This window comes from Phodopus roborovskii, unplaced genomic scaffold (genome assembly GCF_943737965.1).
Source record: "Phodopus roborovskii unplaced genomic scaffold, PHOROB, whole genome shotgun sequence".
NCBI lineage: Eukaryota > Metazoa > Chordata > Mammalia > Rodentia > Cricetidae > Phodopus > Phodopus roborovskii.
Genome location: NW_026126514.1, coordinates 18359768 through 18387491, shown reverse-complemented (window position 1 = coordinate 18387491; position 27724 = coordinate 18359768). Strand labels below are relative to the sequence as shown.

The 27724-nt window shown below is 45.2% G+C and overlaps 2 protein-coding genes across 2 annotated transcripts in view; one reads left to right on the top strand and one right to left on the bottom strand.

The window, feature by feature from the left end:
* Pygl (glycogen phosphorylase L) overlaps positions 1-24456 on the top strand; it is a 34631-nt gene extending 10175 nt beyond the window's left edge. The window contains exons 4-20 of the mRNA XM_051195943.1: positions 102-205; positions 6654-6785; positions 9897-10008; positions 10669-10751; positions 14633-14776; positions 15319-15411; positions 16851-16997; positions 17321-17484; positions 17921-18035; positions 18686-18787; positions 18904-19051; positions 19249-19307; positions 19412-19553; positions 20733-20940; positions 21829-21963; positions 22357-22423; positions 24089-24456. Coding sequence (XP_051051900.1) covers positions 102-205; positions 6654-6785; positions 9897-10008; positions 10669-10751; positions 14633-14776; positions 15319-15411; positions 16851-16997; positions 17321-17484; positions 17921-18035; positions 18686-18787; positions 18904-19051; positions 19249-19307; positions 19412-19553; positions 20733-20940; positions 21829-21963; positions 22357-22423; positions 24089-24256 — 2123 coding nt within the window. The 3' untranslated portion in view covers positions 24257-24456. The remainder of the gene's footprint in view (positions 1-101; positions 206-6653; positions 6786-9896; positions 10009-10668; positions 10752-14632; positions 14777-15318; positions 15412-16850; positions 16998-17320; positions 17485-17920; positions 18036-18685; positions 18788-18903; positions 19052-19248; positions 19308-19411; positions 19554-20732; positions 20941-21828; positions 21964-22356; positions 22424-24088) is intronic.
* A 522-nt stretch (positions 24457-24978) lies between these two features.
* Positions 24979-27724, bottom strand: part of Abhd12b (abhydrolase domain containing 12B) — a 66970-nt gene continuing 64224 nt past the window's right edge. Inside the window, exons 11-14 of the mRNA XM_051196057.1 lie at positions 27132-27214; positions 25872-25950; positions 25249-25367; positions 24979-25135 (exon numbers count right to left, since the gene is read on the bottom strand). Of these exons, the coding sequence (XP_051052014.1) occupies positions 25108-25135; positions 25249-25367; positions 25872-25950; positions 27132-27214 (309 nt within the window). The 3' untranslated portion in view covers positions 24979-25107. The remainder of the gene's footprint in view (positions 25136-25248; positions 25368-25871; positions 25951-27131; positions 27215-27724) is intronic.

Genomic DNA, 27724 nt, shown 5'->3' with positions numbered 1-27724 from the left:
GATAGAAGACTGTGGTATGGCCTCCATGTTCTTAAAAGAAAGGTTTGACATTGATGCAAAGCTTGGTGATTCTGTCTTTTTGTTCCCGTGGTCAAATCTAGCCTGCTTCCTGGACTCCATGGCAACACTGGGCCTTGCAGCCTATGGATATGGCATCCGCTATGAATATGGAATCTTCAATCAGAAGATCCGTGAGGGATGGCAGGTATGCAAACCGTCTTTCACCATGCTGTCTCCTGAGCCTTCAGAAGCGCTTTCCTTGTGCTCTGGCCACTGTGCAGTTTGCCTTTCCTACAGCACATCACTGATTTCTCTGGCATTTGGCTGATGACAATGGATATTGTCAGCTCCCCGCTTTGGATAAGTTGCCTGAGCTGAGAGCCCATAAGAGTCATTCATCTCCAAGTCCATGACACCTGGCTCTCATTAGCTGACTCTTGGCCTGTAAGGAGTAAGGTCCCCTCCCTTTACCCCCCCCCACACACACACACTGGTCTGGTCCCACCACCGCGCCTGCCCCCAATTAACACACAGAGACTCTGTATTTGATATAATGCTGTTGGCCAGGTACTAGTTTCTTATCGGCTAGCTCTGTCTTAATTATTAACCCATTTCTATGTATTTCCACGTGGTCTTACCAGTGAGCGGCGGCTGGCGGTTCTAGTCTCTCCAGACTCTCCATCTTGACTCCTCCTTACTACTTCCTCTTTCCTCCTTGTCTCCTAGTCCCTCCTATCTTCCTTTCCTATTGGCCAACAGTGCTTTATTCATTAACCAGTATGAGAAACATATATACAGAATGATATCTCCCATCAGTGGCCCATTTCTTAATCTCTTTAATGCTCAGCTGTGCCCTCTATAAAACGAGAACAATAGCAGCATATATGCCTCTTGTGCAGTGGGTACGAAAAATAATCTTCAGGGCTGGAGACATGGCTCAGCAATTAAGAGCACCGTCTGTTCTTCCCGAGGACCCGGGTTCAATTTCCAGCATCTATATGGCAGCTCACAACCACCTATAACTTCAGTACCAGGGAATCCTACACCCTCAGGCAAAATACCAGTGCATATTAAATTAAAAAATATTTAGAAAAAAAGAAAATTAATCTTCATTAAATCACCCATGAGGCTCTGCCTGTAGTGAATGCTCACTGAGTTGGAGGGAACTCCATCATTCCAGAGCAGGGTAGATAGGGTCTTGGTTTTTGCTGCATTGAGAGTGAGGCCTCACAAGGGAACGCTGAAAATATTTAACACTGAGCCCTGACTGTGGATGGCTCTCATGTTCCACATTCCATTTCAAAGCTTACAGAAACACGGAAGGCTTGTGAGCAAAAGCTGTGATCTCCCCAGCAGGCCTCCCTGGGAGAGAAAGCACATTGCCAATTTGCAGCATAGAGAGCTGAGTATCTTCCAAAGCAGAGGTCCCCAGGTCATGCTGCTGGTCAACAGCAGTCAGTGTCTGCAGATTTCAGGGTCCACACTCAGTGTTCTTGTGTACGTGAGTCTTGTCCTCCTGCGCCTGACCATCCTCTAAGATAACTCAAACAGAATGTCCTTTTATACAATAAGATTAGCATAATCTTGTTGACTGTTAATAAGCCTGACACATACTTAATACTCTGCTCTATGTAAATGTGCACAAAACCATCCAGACTGTAGTTATACCCTTTTAGATCTAGAATATTGGTTTCTTTCATCTCTGGTAGCTTTTTGAGTCTTTGGTCAAGGCCACTGTGGCATTTCTCCTGATCTTAAGTATAGACTGTGCCCACTCCCCCTCTGCATTTTATGTATCCACCATTGATAAAAATGTATAAACTGCATTTCCAAAAAGCTGAGCTCTGTCCTACACTTGGGGGTCCAAGAGACAGCTCAGGGGTTGTGCGGGGCTATATAAGGGAATGAAGCAGACTTAGCAAGGGTAAGCAAGGTTGGGGACCCAAGGTTCTCTTTCTCCTCCCCCAGTACTTAGTCGCCTAGGAAGGAAAGAACTATTTGGTGTGATTTGGTGAACAGTGAATGAAAAACAAAGTTTATGAAAGAGAGGACTGGGAACAGAATCTGGAAGACATGTAAGCTATAAGCAAAATTCCAAAGTTTGCTAAGGACAGGTGTTGTGTATTTTTACCTAGCTCTAAGTAAATAAAAATGGTGAGGCAACACGGACCTGAAGGACTCAGGCGCTAATTCCTAGTTGAGGTCTAATTTCCACCCCTCATAGAAAGCACGCCACGTACATTGTGTTGCCTCTGTCTGAGTCTCTGTTTTTCGTCTTCACGGTAGAGATTCCCACTTCCCAGAGTTCCTATGGCAACATGCAGAGTGGGCACACAAACAGGCTCTTGGGAAAAGAAGAATCACTCCATTAAGTGTGGTGCTCTGTGATAAAACGTTCATATAGTTAAGATAGCCGTTGCTACTGCCTGATTGAGCAGTTTTATTAAAATAGAAAAGCATTTATGTTGTTTAGGGAGGAAGAGAATCTAAAATGATATGGATGGACTGACTGCAACTTTCCAGGAGAGAAAATGTTCTAGGAAGGAAAATACATCGGGGCAGGAAACATAGATTAAGGCACTTAACGGTCTAGCAGAGAAGCTAGGTTCCATTCCCATGGAAGCTTACAAACACCTGTACCTCCAGCTCCAAGGAGTCTTACTCTTTCTCCTGGCCTCCACTGGCTCCTATATGCATGTGATACCCACGAATCACAGAGACACATCAATTTAATAAATAAATGAATGAATAAATCTTTTTTTAAAAAGGAAAGAACATATACCAGAGTTTCAGCGTTAATTATATTTCAAACATGGCACTTTTGGGAGTGTTTATTACCTTCCATTTGTTCTTCGACATGTCTCATATGCCATGGGAAGCGTGTGCATTACAAACATAAAAAGGTGTAGAAGTGAAAGAGTTGATTTCCTTCCCCAGTGAAGTAACAAGGTCCTTGCTGCTCGCTGAGCTTAGCAGGGGTTTTTCACTATGCCCAGCATTTCCACTCCATTTCACCAGGTGACTCCTGCATCCACCCCCTGTCCTGAAAGTAGACTGTGGTACTTACTGTATTCTAGACTGCTTAAGACTTTCTTTTCTTAGGTTTTTGTTTCGGTTTGGTTTGGTTTGGGTTTTTAGAGACAGGGTTTCTCTGTGTAGCCCTGGCTGTACTGGAACTCACTCTGCAGACCAGGCTGGCCTCAAACTCAGAGATCCGTCTGCCTCTGGCTCCTAAGTGCTGGGATTAAAAATGTGCATACACCACCACCGGGCTTCATTTGTTAGTTTTTAAACTACTGTTGTATGAATGATTCTAAAGAAACTCAACATTTCCCCCCTTGAATTCATTCTTAATCTTATAGTCCAAAGATGTATATGTTTACAGCATTCTAAATTTTAAAAAGCAAAACTGGGACTATAGCTGTTGCTTCATTGGTAGCATGCTTGTCCATCATTCGTGGAGCCCTGGGTTTGGCCCATTGCCTCCGTCACTGAATAAGCCAAATGGTGTCGGTGCACACTTACAGTACCAACACCGGGGAGGCGGAAGCCAGAGGACCAAAGATCATCCTCCACTACTTACCAAGCTAGAGGCTAGCCTGCACTACCTGAGACCCTGTCCAGAGAGGGTGGTTATGGGGAGGAGAGCTAGAGGAGAGTTAGGAGAGGGAGGAAAGAAAGATACCAATAGTTTCTGCTAATTCCAAAGTTAGCCCTATTAGACATCATCACTTCTCTAATTGTATCTTAAAAGTGGAATCAGAAGGACTTATAGTTCTACTCACCACCTGCGTTATTTCTCAAGACAGGATTGTAAAGAGCAAATGTATATGTCACATCATAAAAAAGAAACCATTTCCATGAGAAACAAAAAGCATACGCCAGGAGGCTTGCAGTCCTTCTGACTATGCTGTGGTCTCGTCCCTGAGCGCTGATCTCCTCCACCCCTGCTTCCCTGTTCCGCTGCTCCCTCCACCCCTTCACCCTGCTCTCCTGCACCCCTGTTCCCGTGCACCCCAGCTCCCCCAACAGCAGATACAGACGATGCTGATGAGAAGTCACCATCTGGGAAGGTTTTAAAGGCTGATGGACTTTTAACTTTTGGGATCAAAGAACATTTGCAGTAAAATGTGGTGACTGCAGTTCTGAAGGAAATAATTACGTAGTTAAAATTCCGAGCTTGCCATACACTCTAATGGAACCCTGGACCTGAGCTGTGATAGTCCACTTGAAAGTACTAGGATGTGTGGAGGAAGAGGGAAATGCCATGAAACACCCTGTCCTAGAAAGGCTAGCAGGTAGCAAAGTCTTGCCCAGGAATGATTGACTGCTGGGTCCCTTCAGTCTCCCGTTATTTAGAACCTGTGCAGAGCCTGTCAGAGCCAGCCTCCTGGTGTCCCCTGCCCAGTGAGCCTCCAGTCACTCTTACTGAATCACTGTAGTTCCCCAGAAAGGTCATTCAATTATGTATGTCCTCAAGAAGCAAAGGCTTTTGGCATTTGTTCGTGAGCTCATCCTCTGTGCTGCACATTTGAAGGAGAAAAGTGGTTTTTTTGTTTTTGGTTTTTTTTTTTTTTTTTTTGTTTTTTTTTTTTTTTTTTTTTTTTGGAACCCTGTTGCCAGTGCAGTGCCCGAGCTGACCTCTGCCTCGCTGCTCACTGCTGGCTCTCAGGTCGTTCCTCCAGGGAGCCACCCAGGCTCGGAGCCAGCTCTTTCGCTCTCAGGAGCCCTAGTTGCTGTGAATAGGCACCACAGCCCCTGCAGCCTCTGGGATGGACCAGTCCTGACGCCTGCTTAGATGTAAGGATCAGAGCCCATCTCCCACCCACTCCACGTGTTCATATACCTCAGCGATCAGTGCTCCCAGAGGTCCCCGAGGCTACCCCAAGGTCCATGAAGAGTTTTTCCCTTCCCACAGCACCTTGGATCCTCCTCTGGTCTGCTGTGATGAGCCAGAGGCTGTGAAAAGCCTACCTGTCAATCCACCCTAGAAACCAGCCTGGGTAAACAGAAAGTGCTATTCACTGATTCCTTTCTCATTCAGCAAGGGACTCAGACGGAAGTTAGCAAACAAACATGGCTCCTTACAAAACCTGTTAGCCACGGGAAGCAAAACAGCCATTTTGGAGTGGGGCAAAGGAAACCATGGTCAGCTGACTACTTCTTTGTCACTTAAGAGTATATCCTCAGGAGAGCAAAGGCCACTCAGTTGGGCAGGAACAGGTGCCATCTTTACCCAGGCATTTCTGCTTCTTGAGGACAGAGGAGTCTGTGATGGAGACATGTTTTCTTGGCAGAAACATGGCATCCATTCTCCCAAGCTCATGACTTTCTATAGGAAAGTCATTATGGCCATCTTCCTTTAAGTCCCTTCTATATTGTTCAGTAATAGCACCAAGTGCAGAAAGAGGAATACCCTGTTCACATTGACCAGGCTGTCCATCCATCTACTCATCTACCAGACAGGGTTTCTCTGTGTAGCTCTGGCTGTCCTGGAAATCACTCTGTAGACCAGGCTGTCCTCAAGCTCATAGAGATCCGCCTGCCTTTGTCTCAAGTGCTGGAATTAAAGGCATCCACCGCCACTGTATGGTTCAACCTTATTTTTTTGAAAACAGGGTCTCAGTGAACTTGAAGCTCAGTGATTTGGCTAGTTTGACTGGAAAGCCAGCCAATCCTGGATCCATTGTCTCCACCCCTCCCCCACAGTGCTGGGGTTACAGGTGTTCACCCCCATGCCTGGCTTGTACCTGGGTGCTGGGGATCTGAACCAAGGTTCTCAAGCTTGTGTAGCAAGTGCTTTTACTGGAAAGCTTCTTACCAGCTGGAAGACTTCACAAATGATTATAGTGTGTGCTTAATTAATTAAACTACATCCCTCGATACAGTGGTGTTAATGTTTTAGTCTTCTTGATTGCTTATACAAACCAAAACTAGTTTGATGTCCCGAACACCCTAAAGAGGAACTCTGGTTTAAATTTTTTGTGAGGAGCTGGATACATAAATATTTGTGGAAAGTTGAAATTGTCAATAAAATTAATTCTTTACTTTTCAGTATTAGGGTATCTTCAAAATGAATCATAATGCATAGTTTGTTACAAAGTCAGAGTTTTGTATGGATTAAGATGAGCAAAGACTATGAAATTTTCTGTACCTGTTTCGAAATGAGCTTTGGTGAGAGAGTGGTCTCTAAGAAGCATTTCCTAGCTCATTCTGTACATTCCAGGCACCAGAATCTTGACTGGAAATTTCATGTTTGACCCTGTGTCCAGAAACTCAATGCTTAGCCTTCCTAGAAGACATGAGTTCTGAATCACAGAATGGGAGTCTATCTTACTCTGTCATCTTCTTTCTGTGTGACCTCGAGCTGTTATTTTCCTCATCTCTGAAAAGATGGACATCATTGTTTTCTCCTCTAGGTTGCTGTGAGAATTAAATACTATAATACACATAAAACACATGCCGTTGTTAGTGTCACTGTCACATGAGCATGAGCATTGTAACAAAGGTGAAATGAGGTGGGAAGACCCAGTGTACTGTCTGTACAAAGCAGAATCCTTGAGTTTCTGTAAAAGATGTTTGTGTTGTGATGTAACTGAAGGACTAGGACCTTGTTTCTTGAACAGTGAATTCTATGCCATGTCCATTTCCAGGTAGAAGAGGCAGATGATTGGCTCCGACATGGGAACCCTTGGGAGAAGGCTCGCCCTGAATTCATGCTGCCTGTGCACTTCTACGGAAGAGTAGAGCACACCCAGACTGGGACAAAGTGGGTCGACACCCAGGTAATCAGGTGCTCTCATGACAAGCACTACAGCACCGTGACGTTACACTGTGGACACGCTGTGTAGCACTACACAATATCAAGAATGAAGTATCAGCCAGGCATAGTGGTGCACGCCTTTAACCCTAGCATTTGGGAGGCAGAGGCAGGCGGATCTCTATGAGTTTGAGGCCATCCGAAACTACATAGAGATCCAGAATAGCCAGGGCTATGTAGAGAAACCCTTTTTCAAAGACTGCCACCCCACAAAAGAAAGAAAAACAGTGATGTCCTGTGTTCCAAATAGCAGAGTGAAATTGTACAAATAAACATGCTTGTCCTCTTCACGCTGCCCTTCCCTTTAAGAGATAAGGGCACTGAGGCCAAGAGGGAAGCGACTTCCCTAATGCTAACTGATTGACCAGGGCCGTTTTGCAATCAGCTTGATGAGATATTAATCAACTTGGTAGTACTTAGCCGATTGGCGCTCTGGGTGTTTAGTTCTCTGGTTTTATAAACATTGCTGATACCACAGTAGAGTAGGTTTAAGTGCTTTTGCTCAGCCCATCACTGTACATTTTAGTGCAGTCGTTTTCAAAATGTGGCAGAGGCTTCAGCTCACGGCAGTTAGTGTATAGTGCCGGATCTGTGATCTGAGATCACTTCTGAAAAGGTGATGCTGCTGTTTCTTCAAGGGCATTTCCTCTAGAATGAGTCTCTGCCCCACCATTAAATTTGCATATGGCCCTGTCCCTGAATCATATCTAGACCGTTGCCATCTGTGACTCTCTGTTGTCCTATTTTCTGGCGAATGGCTCTATTCCCTATCGGGCTGCCTTGTCCAGTCAGCACAGCCTCACCTGGTATAAAGCATACTTCATTTGCTTAATAGAAACGATCCCCGGCTGGTGTGTATCTTAGTCATTCTTCAGAACCAAGTAAAACAATTCCCTTACGTGTGAAACTTCTTAGCCTGTTTCAGCATGCCTGGCTTATAGCTTTCTTTTTTAACATCTGGTTTATGTTGCTAATCCTTAGAGATACATTCAAAATTCAGAAAAATAAGACTTAAAATAAAAAGTTTCCTATTTAAATGTGAACTTGTGTGGCACATTAAGCGACAGGTGAACAACCAACACAAATAGAATGATGTGGAGTGTACACTAGTGCTTTGACTTAAGCTCCTACTTTATTCTGTCTCTTGTGTCTGGCCACAGTCTAAGTGGCACTTGGTCAGAACTGCTGCTGTGTGAGCTATAAGCAGACCAGTTAATCCACTCAAAGAAATGGCGCACTTGTTTGGTATTAAGCCAATATGTGGCATACAGAGTTGGTGTCTGTATCTTCATTTGTTTCTCATCGATCCAGAATTATACCGCTTAGGGTCATTGACTGGATCAGCCCCACATTTGTAACCTGGTGAGGTCAGAGAGCATGAGGCTGGACATGCTCTGAGCATGCTGGGAATGACTTCAAACAAGGGAGCTGTTTGTTTGCTATTGTGTAATTCAAGCCTGCAGGGAAGCAGACACCAGAGAGGATTACGCTGTGGTATGGATGTGTGGGAGCAAAACTAGGGAAGAGGAAGCGGGAAGCAGCAGGAAGAAGAGGGAGGTCTTCATGGTACAGGGTACCACCTATGAAGAAGAATGGAAAGTTTTCAGGAAAGTGTGAGGCTACAGCGCTACTCTGAGTGAGTGGTCATGCTGAGGGACTAGCGCACACCTGTTGGAAACGCTGTAGTGTTCCAAACATGCTGGTGCATCCCAGAAATGACATGCACCCTGGGGTGAACTACGAGGGGGAAAGTTCTCTCTGAAGTCCCTGAAAGGAAATCCAACCTGGGTGATCCTTGGACTGCCTCAGTAGCACCGGGAGGAGCAGAGGGGCAAATCGTGTTTAAACCCAGTCATTCCAAATCTACAAGTGACACCTCCTGATTGGTGACAATTGCTTTGAAAGATATCCAAGTAAGAGTGATTTATTACATCAAGGTCACAGTGAGTGGGCTGGACCAGATGATGTATCATCGCCTTCCACACTATCATCCTGCCATTCTCCCTCCTTGAACCTTGGTTCTGATTAGATGAGGGATGAAAATGGGTCATTTTTCATGTGAATTTTAAATGTCCTGCGAATCAGTCCACTTCCCTTTCTATCTGTCTGAATGGCTGTCACCAAGAGAGGGCTAGATTTTCCAAAGCTGACATCTTGAACCCAGCTCAGCTAATTATCACCTGACTTGGCAGATCACCACAGGAGTCTCTAGAACAGCTTTTCACAGTATCAAAAAAGCCGGCTTGCACATTTTAAATGCCTCATGTGGGGTGCCTCCATCGCTCTCCTGTTCTGTTGAATTTTAGCATATTAGACATTAGATTGTTGAGTGATCTACAGAGCCTGCCCCGACTGCTGCTGCTCTTCAGTGGGCCACATTCACGTGCATCACTCTGCTTATACACCATGGTTCATTATCTTCAACCCTTTTCTACCACTAACACCACAGCAGTCCATTCCAGTGTTGTAGGAATACTCTCTTGTCGGGACCTCCAGCCCCCAAATAATGACACAGGGACTTATTAATTATGAAAGCTTGACTTTTATCTCAGATTTGTTACCAACTAGCCCATAAAACTTAAATTAACCAGTTTCTATTGATCTACATTCTGCCATGTGGCTTTTACCCTTCTTTCATTTGTATGTCCAACTCCCTCCATGACTTACTGGTGTCTCTCACCAGCCTAGATTCATCCTCAGAATTCCTCTCTGTCCTGAAAGTCCCACCTAAACTCATCCTGCTAGCTATTGGCCATTCAGCTGTTTCTGCCAAGAAAGTGTCTTGGGAAAGACACATCTTCCCAGTGTACAAAAAGATTATCCCACAACATGGTGTCCCTTCTTCAGGGCAAGGAGCACATGGGAATTCGGCATAGAAACACTGTGAGGAGGGGTCAGCAGTCCCATGACTTCCAATACTCCCTTTAGTCCTGAGACATACTTCTTGGTTCTACCATACACATGTGAGTATGGGATGCAGTCAGGGATAGAATTCCATTGCAGACCCCAGACATTGTTTAGCTTCTGTCATCACACCTGCGAAACTGTGTGCAGCTGCTGATTTTTAATCCCACAGGTGGTCCTGGCCCTGCCTTATGACACCCCCGTGCCTGGGTATATGAACAACACGGTGAACACTATGCGCCTCTGGTCAGCTCGAGCACCGAACGACTTTAACCTCCAAGACTGTATGTACAGCCTGGTCTCTGCCTTCTTCGTGTACACTGCATAGTGATGGCTGGTTAGAGACAAACTGAGGTTGAGAGGAAAGCCTTGCGTGCCTGATCTTTGATCTTTAGTGACCGGGGGCAGCTTTTTATGATTGGATTGATGGATGGATGGATGGATGGATGGATGGATGGATGGATGGTTGGCTGGCTGGTTGGCTGGCTGGCTGGCTGGCTGGCTGGCTGGTTGGTTAGTTGGTTGATTATTTGGGTGTTTGGCTAGTTGGTTGGCTGGCTGGCTGGCTGGTTGGTTTTGGAGACAGGGTGTTACTATGTAGCCTTGGCTGGTCTAGAAATTGCTATGTAGACCAGGCTGGGCTTGAATACATAAAGATCCACCTGCCTCTGCTTCCCGAGTGCTGGGATTAAAGGTGTGCATCACCATTTGTGACTAAAGTGGTATTTTTTTTTTTCTGTAAATATGGAAGACATTTTTTAAAACCATACTTTAGGCTGGCCTTGAACTCTCCTGGGAAAGCCAGTGTTAAAGTTTATTGAAACCCTCTTAGATTTTTTTAGCAATTTTAAGAATTGTACATGGCAGGACATCAAATGAGATGAAGGAAAGTGATCCAGCAATGGCTGTCTTGTCTATTTATGGTTTTTCTACATTCCTTTCAGTTAATGTTGGAGACTACATTCAGGCTGTGCTGGACCGGAACCTGGCTGAGAATATCACCAGAGTGCTCTACCCCAATGATAATGTGAGTGACGCAGGCCCAGCTTAGGTATCTTCCTTCCCAGAGCCTCTCCATTAACCTGTGAAACCGTGTGCAGAATAAGCTATGTCCCTTCCGTCACTTTCCCCTCCCTCAAGTAAGGAAAACAGCTGTACAATTCACAAGATGGAATTTAGTATTTTGCCTTAATTAGTGGTCCCTTCAACTGAGAAGATCCATAGATGTATTTCAAAACAGAACCTAGATATAAAAGAGGAATGAAATGCTAAGAAAGCCTGGTTTTGTTTCCAGATAGAAGCTTCACTGGCAAAGTTAGAATTGGGGATGCCCCCTTCCTGGTCTCCTCCCATGCTCACCTGGGTCTTCCTGGCTTTCTGTCCCCAGTCTAGGGACTAATGCCTGCCTTTTCTGCCACTAGCTTGGATCCTTAAGTTTTTCCTACATCCAGTTATGCTAATGCTATTCTAAAAGCTGTGTCTATCTGTGCATGTGCAAGCAAGCATGCACCATGATATATATGTGGAGGCCAGAAAATAACCTTGGATGTCAGTCTTGCCTTCTGCCTCTTTTGAGATGAGTCCCCCCCCCCCCCTCATTGTTTTTGTCCACTGCTCTGTATACTAGGCTAGCCCTTGAGCTTCTGGGGATTCCCCATCTACCTATAAGAGTACTAGGACTACAGACCACTACCACTCCCAGCTTTACAAGCCTTCTGGGGATTTGAACTCAGGTCCCCACATTCTCACGACAAGTGCTTTACCCATTGAACCTTCTCTCCGGCTCTGGCTTTGTTTATGACATAGGATCTCTTATCCAGCCCTGGATGGACTGGAGCTCACTAAGTCAGCCAGGCTAGACTTGAACTCTCAAGGTTCCTCTTGCCTTCTCTCCTTCAAGTGCTGGGATTCCAGACATGTACCAGTGTGGCCAACTTAACAACTTAGTGTTTGTTTATGTAGAACTAGATCTGCAGTGGCCAGTGCAAATTCTTAGTTGATTTAAGCATATATAACTCCAACCTTTTTATGGTTAAAATTGTGTTCTTGAAGATGTAATGATTCTTCCTGAAAGTAATTTCAGAAGCAACCAAATTAGTACTCTCCTTCACAACAAGCATGGTAGAAACCTGGGGTTCTAGGTACCAGGATGCAGTTTGGGCTAGATGTTTACTTGGTGATAAACTGTAGACTCTGAAAGGGGAGGAAGGAGAAGTAGATGGATTTGCTGCAACGTTTTTGGAACCTAATGATACACGTTATTTTCCTTTTGGAAAAAAGACACAGTGCTGTTAGTACAATTCAGAGAAGTCACTAACCCCAGAGCAAAAGATTGTTACCTTTGATGGACAGAATAAGAATTGTCCAAGTCCGCTGTCTTCCTCCAGGCAACCCCAGACCTGTGGAATTCTGTAACTGGAAGGGGCTACCTTATGTCAGAACCAACCCTGACTTGACCTGGAAATACTCAGTTATAGTAATCAGCATGGTGTATTAAGTTAGCATGTGATTAAAAAAAAAAAAAAAAAAAAAAAAAAAAGACAGGACTCGGGTTAAAGTACTTCTCAAGATATTCTCTTAGTATTACTTTGTTTTTTCAGAGTGGGTTCACAGCATCATTTTTTCATGTTGTGATTATAAAATCAAATTCATTTTTCTTCCTAAATATGGTTATAGCCCATGTCTAGACTTCAGCCTTTTTTCCAAGAATCTTGCTGCTCTCCTCACTCTGCCTCTAGTGACCTGTGTGGCCTGCTTAAGGCCATGAGAACCGTCTGATCATGAGAAGGGGGAACATAGAGTCGGAGGAATGTCTGACTTCCTCCCAAATTTGTGGCAGTTCTCTGACTCATCGCCCATGACCTTGCCCATCAGCTAGGGTCCAGGGGCACTAGAGTGACCACCCTGTTCCTTCTATACCCATCAAGAACTACTCTGACCTCAGTGTTTATCTCACAAATCCTGACTCATCTTTAGGACTCAAATCAAGAATCAATGGAGATCCAGATTTCCAAAATATCCAAAAATGCCTTAAAATTTTTACAGAAACTGTCCACACTTCCCACTACTAAAGACAGAGATTATGTTTAACTAACAATTTCATTGCTTGAAAACTTCTCTAGATTATGAGATGTTTAATTTCATCATAAGCAGAGTCATGGTGCTTTTTATTATTTTTTGAATAATACCTTCATTGTACAGTTATATGTGCCATTAGAAAAAAGACCTATATAAAATGAAGACAGAGAAAAAAAATATTGACTCTACCATCTAAAAAGTCTCAATGTTACTAGTATCCCAGAAGGGTCTAATGACTAAATGTAATATCTTTTAGATTTATCAAACATACACATGTTTGGAAAGATGTATTTGGAAAGGCAAGCAGTCACCTATTTCCATGAAGTTCTGACTTTGTGAAGTAACATGAAGTTACTACTACGTTGTGATTTTTTCCATGCCCACAATTGTTTGTTTGACCCCTCCAGAAAGACAAGCGTAAGCCTCATTCATGTTCTCCCATCTACTCCCCATCACAGAAAGACATTTCTCATCCCGATCTCACCATAGTCTTACTGGGCTCCTCACTTGGTGTTTACCAAGTGTAAATTCCTGTCACTCCCATCGTTCAGAGGGCTTGTGCCTGCCTCCCAAGGGAGCTCGTTGTTTGCAGGTTCCTGTGTCTTTCGGTTCTGGGGTTCTGGGCTTCCTCACCCACGTTCTTGCAGACCTCCTGGGAACAGGCATTAGCGAGCTGAATTTTCTTGAGACCTTGTGTGTCTCAGAAAACACTGCATCCTGACCACACCGATAGTTCTCCTGTATACAGAATGGATTCTGCCTTTATTGCCTTCGAGTTGTGTTGATGCTGAGAAGCACAGCGTAGTTTTGATCCGGCTAGCTTGTGTGAGCATAGTATTGATGGGGTTAGCTTGTGTCATTTGATTCTGGTGGGACAAACAGCAGCTGTCTGTGTTCTGCAGTTTTGGTTGGGAGAAGACTCAAGCGTCTCAACACTCAGGGTACCAACTTTCACTCACTGCCCACTGGACACAGTTTTCCATGAGCGATCGTTGGCACCTGGCTTTAACTGTGCCCTTCACTGGTGATTTGCATCTCTACAAGTCGTGCTTGAGGTCCGAGGTCAGCTGTTCCTTGGGCAGCTCTCACATGACCTTTCTCTCCATCTGCACCCCTACTTTCAAGGAGTTAGTCCTGCCAACTTCTGAAACTCCTCTCCAACCTGCGGGAGATTGCTGATATATAGAATATATAAACCGAATGCCTCATGGATCTTCTCCACCATCAGGCCAAGAGCTGAGTTTTTGGATCTTCGGGCTTGATTCCACAGATCTCCCTGTTTCTCGACTTCAAAGGGGCTTACGGTGCTGGAGGGATAGCTCAAAAGTTAACAGCTGGAACTGTGCTTGCAAAGGATGTTAGTTCTGTTCCTGTTGCCCCCAGCCAGGTTATACCACCTGTAGCTCTAACTCCAGGGGACCTGATGCCCTCCTCTGGTCTCTGAGGGTACTGCACTCAACTGTGCACCTTTAATCCCAGTACTTGGGAGGCAGAGGCAGGTGGATCTCTATGAGTCTGAGGCCAGCCTGGTCTACAGAGCTAGTTCGAGGACAGCTAGAGCTGTTACACAGAGAAGCCCTGTCTGAAAAAAAACAAAAACTATCAAGTTTACTTAACTGTTGTCACTCCCAGCCTCTTTATCTTTTGTCTGAATACCCTCCCCACCCCCAGAGCCCTTGCCTGTCATTTGACCAGCTTTTCAGAAGAAGGTTGGTTCTTCTTCATTCACCCTGCCTCTGCTCGGGGCCTTAATGTTCCCTAGGCAGGGGGCACCGATAGCCTGGTCGCAGCTACGTTGTGACCCACTCACTGGGTCTCCCTGGCTTGAAGTTTTTTGAAGGGAAGGAGCTGAGGCTGAAGCAGGAATACTTCGTGGTGGCTGCGACTCTGCAGGACGTCATCCGACGTTTCAAGGCCTCCAAGTTTGGCTCCAAGGATGGCGTGGGAACCGTGTTCGATGCCTTTCCAGATCAGGTGTGTGATCAGACTGTGGCCACAGGTGACCCACGGGGCAGGACTTCCGTCAGTTAGCCTCTCCCAGGGCCGAACGTTAGCCAAGCCAAGTGCACGCTTCATTCAAACGTTTCCCAGGAAGCGGGCGTTTTGTTTAGTCAGCAGTGGTTTCTGAACCTTCCTAATGCTGTGACCCTTTAACACATGTGTCAACTTTTAACCCCGTGTTGTGGTGACCCCCAACCATAAAATTGTTTCGTTGCTACTTCATAAATGTAATTCTGCTACTATTAGGAATCATAATGTAAATATCTGGTAGACAGGATATCTGATCTACAGCCCCCAAAAGGCAGAAGAGCTGATAGAAGAGCCCCCCCCAGGGTTGAGACTCCCCCACCCCAGGGTTGTGACCCCCCACCCCAGGGTTGTGACCCCCCCACCCCAGGTCTTGGCTCACCGGTTAAGAACTGCTGGTTTAGTGTTTCTTCTTGATGTTGGTGAGGACAGAAAGCCAGAGCCTGGGCCTTCATTCACCTTCACATCCATGTCCTTTCTCCACCCAGGTAGCCATCCAGCTGAATGACACACACCCCGCACTCGCCATCCCTGAGCTGATGAGGATTTTTGTGGATATTGAAAAACTGCCCTGGTCCAAGGTCTGGCTAGCCTGCTTCTTTGCCTTTAAACCATTCAGAATGTCTGGGTTGAGGGACTCCTGAAAAAACCCTTTGTTTCTTCTTTTCAAAATAAGTTTCTGTTGCTAGATTCCCACAGCCGAAGGCTATAGTTTGCTTCTAGGCAAACATGTCTCCATCCTCAGCATTTCACAGGGCATAAAACTGAAAACTAGCTACACGAACAGCAGGAGGCTGGCCAGTAGCTGCATTAAGGAGTATGTTGTGTTGAACATAGTTTGTTTCTCAAATGATTTCAAATGAAACTTCCTAGACCAGAAGACAGCTAACTAAAAGCACACCTCTATAGCTTTGGGAGTGAGCATTTGTGTGTGTGTGGAGGGGGTGCATCTGCTTGCATGTGGAGGTCTGAGGACGTTTTATACTCTTTACTCTTTTTATCTTAGCTCTTTTGGGGACCCACCATCCAGCTCCAAAATGGATCACTCTCAGAGGCTTATTCTTAGTTATAAATGCCCAGCCTTAGGTTGGCTTATTTCTTGCCAGCTTTTACCTTTTGCCTCTGGGATTTTACTTACTTCTGTATTTCTTTCCTTTCCTTCTTATTCCATGTCTGGCTGGGTGGCTGGCTCCTTCTTTTCTCACTCCCTGATCTTTCTTTCCCTCCCCTCTCTTCCATATTTCTCCTTCTGTTTATCCTCTCTGCCTGCAGCCCGGCCTATCCTTTCTCCTGCCTCGATATTGGCCGTTCAGCTCTTGTTTAGACCATCAGGTGTTTTAGGTGGCAAAGAATCACAGCTTCACAGAGTAAAACAGAAGCAACACACCTTAACATCGTTAAACAAATGTTCCAGGGCATAAACAAATTCAACACACTGTAAGATAACATTCCACAGCATCGCCCACCTTGTGTTCTGAGACAAAGCCTCTTATTAGGCTGGGATTCATCAAATAGGCTGGGAGGTTGGTCAGTGAGTCCAGGGATCTTTCTGTCTCTGCCTTCCCATGTTTTTGTTGTTCTATGTGGATGCTGGGAATCAAACTCAGGTCCGCATGCTTGGGTACCAGCACTTTAGTGACTGAGCCATGTCCTTGACCTGGGGACCTTTTAAACATACTTTTAAAATGCAGAATTTTGAACACACTGTGTGTCCACTAAATGTTACCTAAAGTTTTAGTCCCCAACTTTAAGTATTTAGTATTTAACAAGTAAAAGACTTCTTGATCATTAATAAGTAAAAGTGATCATGGAGTAGGTTTATCAGAACACTGTCTAATCTCTTGTTAGTATCGTTTTATAAAAAGCTTTGTCTTTCCCTCACCGCTTGAAAACTCAGTGGAATTTCGTATGCCTGACTGTGCACGTTCCGAAACACCTGTGGCACACTGGGCATTGAGAAGTGCTTGGCTCTGTGGGGGTGTGCACTGAAGGGACAGAAACTGACCCTCTCCTCCTGCAGGCGTGGGAGATCACCAAGAAAACCTTCGCCTATACCAACCACACAGTGCTCCCAGAGGCACTAGAGCGCTGGCCGGTGGAGCTGGTGGAGAAGCTGCTGCCTCGGCATTTGCAGATCATCTATGAGATCAATCAGAAGCATTTGGATGTGAGTCGTTTTGAAAGATCCCTGTATCTCTCAGGAGAATGGGGTGGTAAGGTGTCCGAGGTCGCCAGCCACAGTGTTCACCCTTCCTAAGACGCCCGTGGTGTCTCTCAGGCTCTGCTGAAAGCACTCAAGTCTGAGTGGGGCTCTGTTAAACCGGTGTTTTCGAAAAGTGTAAGATGGAGGGCTGGCATCTCCACAGCCAGCTCTGCTCTCTGTGAAGGTCTTTTCTCCCTCCATCAGAGATTTTGCTTGGGGCAAGAGTTGCTTCTCCGACCGATTTAAAACCCCGGTGGCCATTGAGACTTGTGTCTTTCTTTGACTAGAGAATCGTGGCCTTGTTCCCTAAAGACATCGACCGCATGCGGAGGATGTCCCTAATTGAAGAGGATGGAGGCAAAAGGATCAACATGGCCCACCTCTGCATCGTGGGCTGCCATGCGGTGAACGGTGTAGCCAAGATCCACTCGGACATCGTGAAGACCCAAGTGTGAGTGATGACCCTGCAACCGTGGGCCTAACCCAGGTCCGTGGATGCCGTGGTGCTGATTAGAATGGGCTTTGCTTGTGCTTCCAGATGAGGAAGGGCCTGGGAAATGCTTTCAAGTTTTGTCTTGTACACAAAGAACTGTTTTCGTAAAAAGGAAGACAAACATGGTTTCTCTGTACCACCCCAACTCTAGATGGACAAGCAAACGTGAAATATTCTGCTGGAAAGCTTGGTGTGTCTGTCACAGCCAGGAAGTCAGATGGAGGTGGCTAGGTGTGGGGCAGCTGTTTTGAAGTGCAAATGAGTCTCTTCTATGTAGAGTGACAGCTGCTGCCAGTGTCCCTGCACCTTCTTGAATGTAACCCTGAACTTTAACCCAGCAAGCAGGGCTCTGCCATTCCAGCCCCAGCCAGAGGTCTGCCTCTTCTGTCTCCAGATTCAAGGACTTCAGTGAGCTAGAACCAGACAAGTTCCAGAATAAAACCAACGGGATTACCCCGAGGCGCTGGCTTTTACTCTGCAATCCAGGGCTGGCTGACTTGATAGCAGAGGTAAAAGGAGGCGTTGAGAGGGAGGCTGGTGGGGATGGGGATGGGGTTGGGGTCGGCAAATGAGAGCACAGGGCTGTCACTCATCCTACTGTGGCAGGACTGGCTCCTGAGTAAGTGGCTCATGCTTTTGTGCAGGACCATCTTTTTTTTTTTTTTTTTTTTTTTTTTTTTGCTTAATTTTATTTTTAGTTATGTGTTTATGGGAGGGATATGTACACATGGGTGCAGGTACCCTTAGAGGCCAGAATCGGGTGTCATATCTCCTGAAGCTGGTGTTATGGCCAGTTGTGAGCCTCTCCATACGGGTGCTAGCAGCCAAAGTCAGGTCCCCTGTAAGAGCAGTATGTTCTCTTAACCACTGAGCCATCCCTTCAGCCCCCATCTTGAAATTCTTCTGTTTTGGACAAGGACTACCCAAGAACTGGTAACAAGGAAAACTAAGGTCAGAAGCATAACAGAACCTTGGTTCTTGGTCACCCTCCTATGTAAATTTCTTACATTGAAAGTGTGTCTACCTCCTTTTGTGAGCAGAGCAAACCATTGTGTGGACTTCTGGGCATGAGAGCCACTTTCCATACACTAGCAAAAACCGCTATGATGGGTGTGAGTACCGTCTCAAATTAAGGTCGCCTTGCTCTTTAAATTGACAGAAAATTGGAGAAGACTATGTGAAAGACCTGAGCCAGCTGACGAAGCTCCACAGCTTCATGAGTGATGACCTCTTCCTCCGGGAAATAGCCAAAGTGAAGCAGGTGAGGCCGCCTGCCGGGCCAGGGTCTCTGCCCTCGCCTTGGAGTTGAGGGTGTGGACTCCAGCAGACACCCAAGGCCTCCAACTGAGAGGGCTCTGGCCTGTTCACTCTCCACAGGAAAATAAGCTGAAGTTCTCCCAGTTCCTGGAAAAGGAGTACAAGGTGAAGATCAACCCGTCTTCCATGTTTGACGTCCACGTGAAGCGGATCCACGAGTACAAACGGCAGCTCCTGAACTGTCTTCACGTGATCACCATGTACAACCGTGAGTTTCCCTGGAGCTCCAATCCCCCAGCCTCCCTCCTGCCCTTCTCCCCCCCCCCCCAGCCTTCCTCCTGCCCTCCCCCCCAGCCTTCCCCCTCCCTCCCCTCCCCAACCCCTCTGAGGGCAGAAGCAGCAGTCTGGGGTAGGTCCCTGTACCTCCACAGCAGTCATCTATATCTAAATCTCCATCTTTTGAAGGCATCAAGAAAGACCCAAAGAAGTTGTTTGTGCCAAGGACAGTCATAATTGGTGGCAAAGTAAGCTGACTGAATTTCATGGGGCCTTAAGGGCTCTAGTCTCTTGCTACATGCTCTCTTCATTGATCAGGCCTTCTCTCCACACACTGCTATTCTTTCCCAAGGCTGCCCCGGGATATCACATGGCCAAAATGATCATAAAGCTGATCACCTCTGTGGCAGAAGTGGTGAACAATGACCCGGTGGTCGGCAGCAAGTTGAAAGTCATCTTCTTGGAAAATTACAGAGTATCTCTTGCTGAAAAAGGTACTGTTCTCATTGTCAAGCATGGGGGAGGGGAGGGACAAAATCTGGGCTTGCTCAGGGTAGAGATGGGGCAGCCAACTCCAGGGAGCTAGCAACATTCTAAGATGACCGGAGTGACCCAAGTGGTTGCTGTCACACAATCACATTTACAAGTGTGCCTGGTTCCTACAGCTGGAGAACCTGTGAGGGTAGAGACGCCAAAGTTTGGCCAGGGTCCTCTGTAAAAGGGAGGAAAGGTCTTCAGTTGCCAGCCTGGGTTTTGTAAGAAAACACCAGCTCCCTGACTAACCTCAGATGATTCGATCACTGCATGGGAGGAAAGGCTGTCATTTGTTCACGTTGTGACAGTGAATAAGGGCAGATATGAAGCTGCCAAAGCACGAGGCTTAGCTGTGCACTCCAGAATCAAACACAGAGTTCCTACACAGGCAAGCAGGCAGGAAGCCAATGTCCCTTTCCTTACCACTGGGACCTTTCTTTATTCACAATTCATTACCGGGAGAGAAGCCGCCCACCAGCCAATGCCAACCGTGTTTCCACCCAGATTGAAAAATGTAAAAGTCAGCTTTCTCTTTGTGGTATTTTGGGGTCCCATGGGGTCACTGCTTAAATGCCTCTGCATAAAGAGAAAGTGTATCCGGACTCCTAAAACTACAGATGAGCGCAAATCCAATCCACAAATACGCTCTCCGACAAGGCAGGCTCAGGCTTGGCCTCTGTGGAGAAGAGGTTTGGAGGGTGAGCAGGTGGGATTTGGGTGTGCCTGAGGCTGAGGGGGCAGCCTAGCCCCACCCAGGCACAGAACACCTCAACTGCAGTGACAGTAAAGGGAGAAAGAGGAGGGACAGTTCAGTCCCTGAAAAAAAGAATTAAATAGATGCAATATGTTTTATAAAGCAGAAGAATAAAAATGGGGAGATGAAAAGGGAGAAGGACAATGTTCAGCTCATAGCTCAGAGCCAGTAGAGTTAAAGTAGACTAAAGAACGATAAGCACCCAGGTACATAATGGCACAGTAGCTGCCTGCGTCAAGGAGCAAGTGAGCTCTGTCCTTCTATACCACTGAAGGAGTACCAGGGTCTGCACATGGTCATGAGGTCAACCACAGCCAGCTAGATCAATGCTCACACTAAGGAGCCAGAGAAAACGAACCACCATACTGACATGGCCTGCTTACAGTCATTCCAGCCACAGATCTGTCGGAGCAGATCTCCACCGCGGGCACGGAAGCCTCAGGGACGGGCAACATGAAATTCATGCTCAACGGGGCCCTGACCATCGGGACTATGGATGGGGCCAACGTGGAGATGGCAGAGGAAGCCGGGGAGGAGAACCTGTTCATCTTTGGAATGAGAGTAGATGATGTGGCCGCTTTGGACAAGAAAGGGTGAGAGCCACTCTCCTTTGTCAAGCAGGTCACTCCCAAGAAGGGACATTATCTCCAAGGGTTTGCTGCATGCTCATGCAGGCATCCCGCTGAAGGCTGATCTCGTGAGATGCAGAGACAGAACATTTTTCTCTAGGAGTCAGGACATGCTAGACACAGCTAGCCTTAGTTACCCAGCCAGTGTAACTAAAGGATGCTTAGGGCAGATGCATGGGCAAGTTGCCATGGTTACCAGCCACAGCAGTTTAGTGAACCTTGCATCTTCCTGTGTCTGTGATTTTTTTTTTTTTTTAAACTTTGATTCAAAGAGGAAGTACTATCTCCTCAGATGCTCTTGTCAATAAGTCAAACCAATATCTGGTGCTCCCATAATGTCTCTGAGAGATGGGCCAGAATACAACAGAGTGTGGAGAGATGAGCCTCAGAGGGGTGTTTGCTCTCATTTAATATACAGTTGGGTTTATTAACCTGAGTTCAAGCAAAACCCCAAAGGAGCTTCAGGAAATTCAGAGGATGCTAAATATTCTTTCTGACACTTAGAAGTAAAGTTCATCAAGTTTTATGAATCCAAATGTTTTATGGGCCCAAAGAAAGTAACTGGTTCCCTTCACACCATGCTCTTTAGAGCATGAACCTTACCATATTCTATCAGCTTAGACTACAATGTTCATCATCTACTGTTCTTAATGCTTTTGATTATGAGGAATGCATCAGTTGAGAGGGTATAAATTAGGATCTAGTATTGTACTCATGTTTAAATCTATAACGAATTGTTTAAATGCTGGTGTTTTTGTGTGTGTTTTACAGTGAATGGGTTATCTGGTGTGCTGCTCGTCACACACACTAATGCAGCCTTTTCTCCCATCATCCACCCACCCTTTGCTACAGGTACGAGGCAAAAGAATATTATGAGGCCCTTCCAGAACTGAAGCTGGCCATTGACCAAATTGACAATGGCTTCTTTTCTCCCACTCAGCCTGAGCTCTTCAAAGACATCATCAACATGCTGTTTTATCATGACAGGTGGGTTCCCGGGTGGTCTGACTTGATGCATGAACATGGGACAAAAACATGTCAAACTAGCAGCAACCCACTGGTGTAATTTAGCACAGACCTGTGATCTGATTCGCTATCAGAAGCTTGGTGGTGGGACATCCTCCACAAATGTTTAAGGCTTGAGAATAAGACTCAAATCTTGTGTTCTTTTTTCTCTCTCCACTGATACATTCAGCTCTCTCACACACACATATGCACAATGACATATTTGCATAAGGGAACCACAAAATGGTGACTATTCTTGTTGGTAAGCTGGGCGTGCTTGACAGTTAGCAAAAGAGGATATAAAGTAGAATCTCTGTTCATGAATCTGTTCTGTCTTTTTTCTTCCAACCTCGCACATACAAAAAACAAATACAGATTTAAAGTCTTTGCAGACTACGAAGCCTATGTCAAGTGTCAAGAAAAAGTCAGTCAGCTGTATATGGTGAGTATGTGATGGGTTCGTTAATTATTTTTTCTTTTTATGAAATCTAAATAACAGCCCCATTGACCAATCAAACAGAGAAAGGCTTGGTAGAACTCTTGCCTAGCACGCGCAAGGCTCTGGGTTTGACAACTTCCTCCCACAGTGCCACCAAAATAAAATGGGAAGAGATAAACAGTGAGAGAACTTTGCAGATGTTCAGATCCAAGTCTGTCTTTTTCCAGTTTACAAGACACACCGGGAGGGCTGTTCCAGATGTTGGAATTTGAGATTTCAGTAACAGTAGCAGCCTTTTTCGTTGCTCTACTTAAAAAAAAAAAAAAAAAAAAAAAAAAGAGTCACCAGAGAATTGTATTCATCAAGCACCTACTGTGTAGAAGGCCTTTCCCAGAAACTCAGGATACAGGCCTCAGGTGCGAGGGGTCTCTCCCTGCCGAGCTCAGCCCCTTTTCCCTTAAGCAGCCTGGTTGGTTTTTCTCCCCACCTCCCACCCCTTTAGTTTTGCTTTTTTAAGACAGGGTTTCTCTGTAGCTTCCTAGCGTATCCTGATAGTTTGATTTTTTTTTTTTTTTTTTTTAACGTTTTCCTAATGCATTAACAACGTTGAGTAAATTCCAATGAACTCGGAGATCTTTAAGAAAAAATAAGAAGCTGTGAGTTTATATTCTTTTACAAATGTAAAATTGTAGGTCTTTTTGATTGAGAATAAAACCCTAGTTCACCCTATTTTGAAGCCCCAGTAGAGTTGTGGCGATTCAGAACAAACTTAACAAAGCATAGGCCTTCAAAAGGAGCAAGGAAGCCGAACTTTCCATTGCTGTTAGATAATGTTCACTGGTTTCTGAACTTTCAAGTCAAAGTTAAACCTCTTTGAATGGATAGTGAATATTAGTCCCTTTTCCCCCTTTAGGTGGAAGAAAGGTTGTCCCCTTTATTTTTAAATTTTATTTTATGTATGTGTGTTTATGAGAGTGGATGCTAAGTGTGTGCAGGTGCCCATTGAGCTCAGACGAGGTAATTGGGTCCCTTGGAGCTGGAGTTACAGCAGTAGAGGTGCTGGGAACTGAGCTCAGGTCCTCTAAGGGACTGACAGATGTTCCTAACCACTGAGCCGTCTCTCCATCCCAGGTCTTTCCACTTACAATAATGCATGGGAAACATGGCTTGCATGCTAAAACACTAGAACCCTAGTAGGATTACCAATTAGAGAATTCCCATCCATAGATTTTCATTCTCTCCCTCCCTCCCTTCCCTCTGCCATCTCTGTCCCTCTCACGTCCCCCACAACCCCCTCTCTGCATGTTCATACTGTTGCTCTCACTCGCTTGCTTTCTGGTCCTCTCTCTCTTGAGAGAGAGTCTGTGTAGCCCAGGCTGGGTTTCATCTTGAGATCGTCTTGCCTTAGCCTCTTGAAGGCTGGGATTACAAACATCTACCACCACACTATGCCCGTGGTTTCCCTTAAAATGAAAACAGCTTTTCATCCCTAAGAGACATATACTCTGTGAAGCAAGTGTAGTCTTCTCTAGCTGGCTGTCAGCAGAGCAAATGCATTTATAAGTCATTCTAGTTTGTTACTGTCTTTTCCTCTATGAAGTGTGTTTGGCCTGGTGTTCGTCAAAGCGTGCCAGGCACAGACCCTGTATGTGTTTATGTTATTTACAGGATCAAAAAGCCTGGAACACAATGGTACTTAAAAACATAGCTGCCTCAGGGAAATTCTCCAGTGACCGGACAATTAAGGAATACGCCAAGGACATCTGGAACATGGAGCCCTCGGATCTGAAGATTTCCCTATCCAACGAGTCTAGCAGGGGGATCAACGGGGAGTGACAGGAAAATGTCTCTCAGAAAGGAATGACTTCTCATTGAACTTGAATACTTTTATAGCTTTGTTGATTTTATTTGTTATTGAATAATCCGTTAAGTGTCTCTGGGAATGGGAAAGGAAAACATATGGCTGTATTAGAGATGAAAAATAAAATATGGCTGTATTAGAGATGAAAAATAAAATGTAGACTTCTAGTTGTCAATCCATAGCCTGCTAGGATTACTTTCCTCAAAAGTAACCAGGTAGCCAGAAAACTGCTTGGAACAGTTTAAGGCCATTTAAAGGAACTGAGGTAAAATATCCACTAGTGTCAGAGTACAAGCTCCAGACTGCTGCCTCGGTCCCTTCAAGCTGTCATATCAGAAGGTGCTAACCTAGATAACTTACAAACAACATAAATTTAGTCTCATAGTTCTGAAGATGAGAGAAGGCCAAGTACAGGGGACTCATAGGTTCAGTGTCTGGGGGGAAGCACTTTCTGGTTCCTACATGCCTCCCCCAAATGGTCCCCTCTCTAAATGGTCCCTTCTTGTCCCATCTTGACAGACAATGGCATTTGTAACCACCTTACAAATAGCCCAGAAGCTTTCATAAGTGGACATTTATAGATGAGATCAGATTGTATTAAATTCTGGTTCTCCACATTGAGGATTTGGCATGATTCTCAAGGCAGATGATGATGACCTAAAGAACATTCCATGCAGCTGTCTTTATTCAACGGCAGGTGGCCTTTGGAAGCATCAGGGGCTTTGGCTCATCCAAGTAGCCCATTGCAATATTGCACAAAGAAAGCACACAGCTCAGGTGACATTTGTACCCCATCTTCACTGGCGATTTCTGCTCCTCCCGGCCCTCAGGCCCACTGCTGGCTCAGGAAGTCTCTGCAGAAAAGAAGGCTTAGGTCAGCTCACACTTGGTCTGAATAACTCAGGACTGCCCTGATCCCTGTGGCAGCAAAGCTAACTGGGTCACAATTAGCAAGAGTAGTTCTCACCTCACACTTCTCAGTAGCAAAGGGCTTTCACAAAGAAGGTTATGATGGAAACCTGGAGGAAAGACCACCATTTTGACCCTGTCTTTGTTCCTGTAAGCATTGTGTGCAATTTCATAGAGCTGTGGGAGAAGCAAAGGACAGTTAAAGGTGGTGATATCCAGCTGCAGATCTCCTAGAATGACTTCCCTAAAAGAGAAAGTAACGTGGGGAGTCTCTCGTCAAGTTAGACCCTAGGGACCCTCAGGTCCTCCGTTGGCCATTTCTACAGCTAAGGACCAGAATGCCCATGACTAATAGAAATGCTGATGAGCCAGCCAGCCATCTTCTCGCCACACCTCATTGCAAAGACTCTAAGCATCGCTATGGGCCCATGCCAGCACAGGTTTGTTTAAAGGGGAACATCACTAGAGGTAACACAGGGATCCCACTTAGCCACAGACCCCAGGTGAGGGACAAAGGTCTACCCCTACCCCAAACTCCTTCAAACTAGTAACTAGGGCACAGATGCTCATATAGATCAGAGAACGTGACTCTTTAGGAGTATAGAGCATCCCTATGGTAGTGACCTTCAACCTCTAATCAAAGGTCATCGAGGTGAAGAAATGGTAGAACTCTTGAGCTACCTGCTTTCCATACTCCAGAGGCACTGTCCTGTCGTCTTCTCCATGCAAGATGAGAAGTGGGGAGGACAGGAACTTCACACTAGAAGACGGGAGAAGAGCACCCAATTTAAGTTTTCAACCCGAGCTCTTAAGTTACTGTTTAATGACACATGGCATCTGCCCAAAGCACAAAAAATAAAGTCTTCCTTCCAAGGAGTCACGGCTTTGTATGTGCAAAACTTCACCTAGTAAGTAACCAATTTTATCCATGTGTCACTGTTTGATTTGCTCATGCAATTGAATTCACTTCTATGTGAATTTTAATAATACTAAACAAAATACACATTGAAATAATAGATTTACATGGCATTAGTAGACCCTTATCTTTTTCTTTATTAAACTTCATTGTGTAATGTCTGAAGTATTTTAATTAAAAGTCTACAAAATAGGGAGATAGCCCAGTGGATAAGAGCACTGGCTTCTTCCAGGTGCCCCATCTAACAGCTCACAACCATCTCCAATCCCAGGGGATCTGACTCCCTCTTGTGGCCATCTTGGGTACTGGTGCACAGACACAGTACCCACACCAGTAAGATTAAAATAAATCTTTAAAGATCTACAAAACAAGAGAAATAAAAAATAACAAAACTACCACAGAGCATGAGACCTTCTTGGAGCAATTTATTTACTTCACCCCATAAAAAATAGAGCTTGGACGTGCAGTACCAGGTGTGATTAACGACTTAGCCAGCTCAGTTTGACAATACAAAAGGTTGAAGGAATGGAGAAAGATTTCCTCTCGGGCTCACTCAGGCCTTTCTGTATCCTTCCAAATTCATCACTAGTGGTTACTGCTCAGAATGCTAGTTTTCCTTGTGCCGACATAGGAAAAAGGATATCTTAACAACTGCCTATTTGGAAACATCCTTAAGTTATTCTAATCATTGTATCTATTGCTGAGTGGGCTGGTTGGTATTGCCTGGGTTTGGGCTACATGGAAATAAGACCTAGTAGTCAGGGAGCCCCATAGACTGTTAGACTCAACCCCAGCAGGCTTTCATGGGGCTCATAAAGATGCATCTTTACGGTGTCAGAGAAAGTACTGGATTGGAGAAAGCATTCATTCGGACATAAGGAGAACAGCAGACCCTGAAATGTGCCCTGCCCATGTCCTAGAACTAGCATGGAGTACAGAAAGAAGGACAGACAATACCCTGAGTTCTCATCTAGTATGCCATGGTGGTTATTCAGGAGCCATAGCAAGCATCTTGGTTTCCTTACTTTTCATCACTGGGGAAGACAATCTTGTCTTCTTTAAGGGCATCCATAAGCATTCTTACACATCTTGGCAGCTTCTTGAAAATCTACTTTTTAAAAAAGAGAAACCAAAGATGTTAACACTTGTCCCACAGTCATCTAGAATGCATAGTAGCAAGGTCTCAGAACGGTTTTCCCAAGCCCGCATACAACTTGTTACATCCTTTCATTATGAACCGTAAGGAATAACAGAATAGCCACTCTAGCTACACTAAACTTTAAAAAAAGCACTTGTGGATCTTCAAAAGCAGTTCTTGTAATTGAAGAATTTGGAGAAAACCAGAAATGAGCAGAGACATGAGCCACATAACTGTTCTACTATCAAATATCCCCACTGTAAACATTTGGTTGTGTCTTCCTACATTGCTTTGTTTCAAATACAAGTGACAGATAAGCTCTTATTCCTCTGCTCACGAGGGAGCAGTACTATGCAAAATCTAAAATCTGCTTCTACTGCAAGCAGACTTAACTAGTTTAGGGAGCAGCATTCAGATTAGATCAGTTCTGGTGAGGGCATTTGATATGCTGGCAATTGGTTTGAACACTCTAAATGGTTG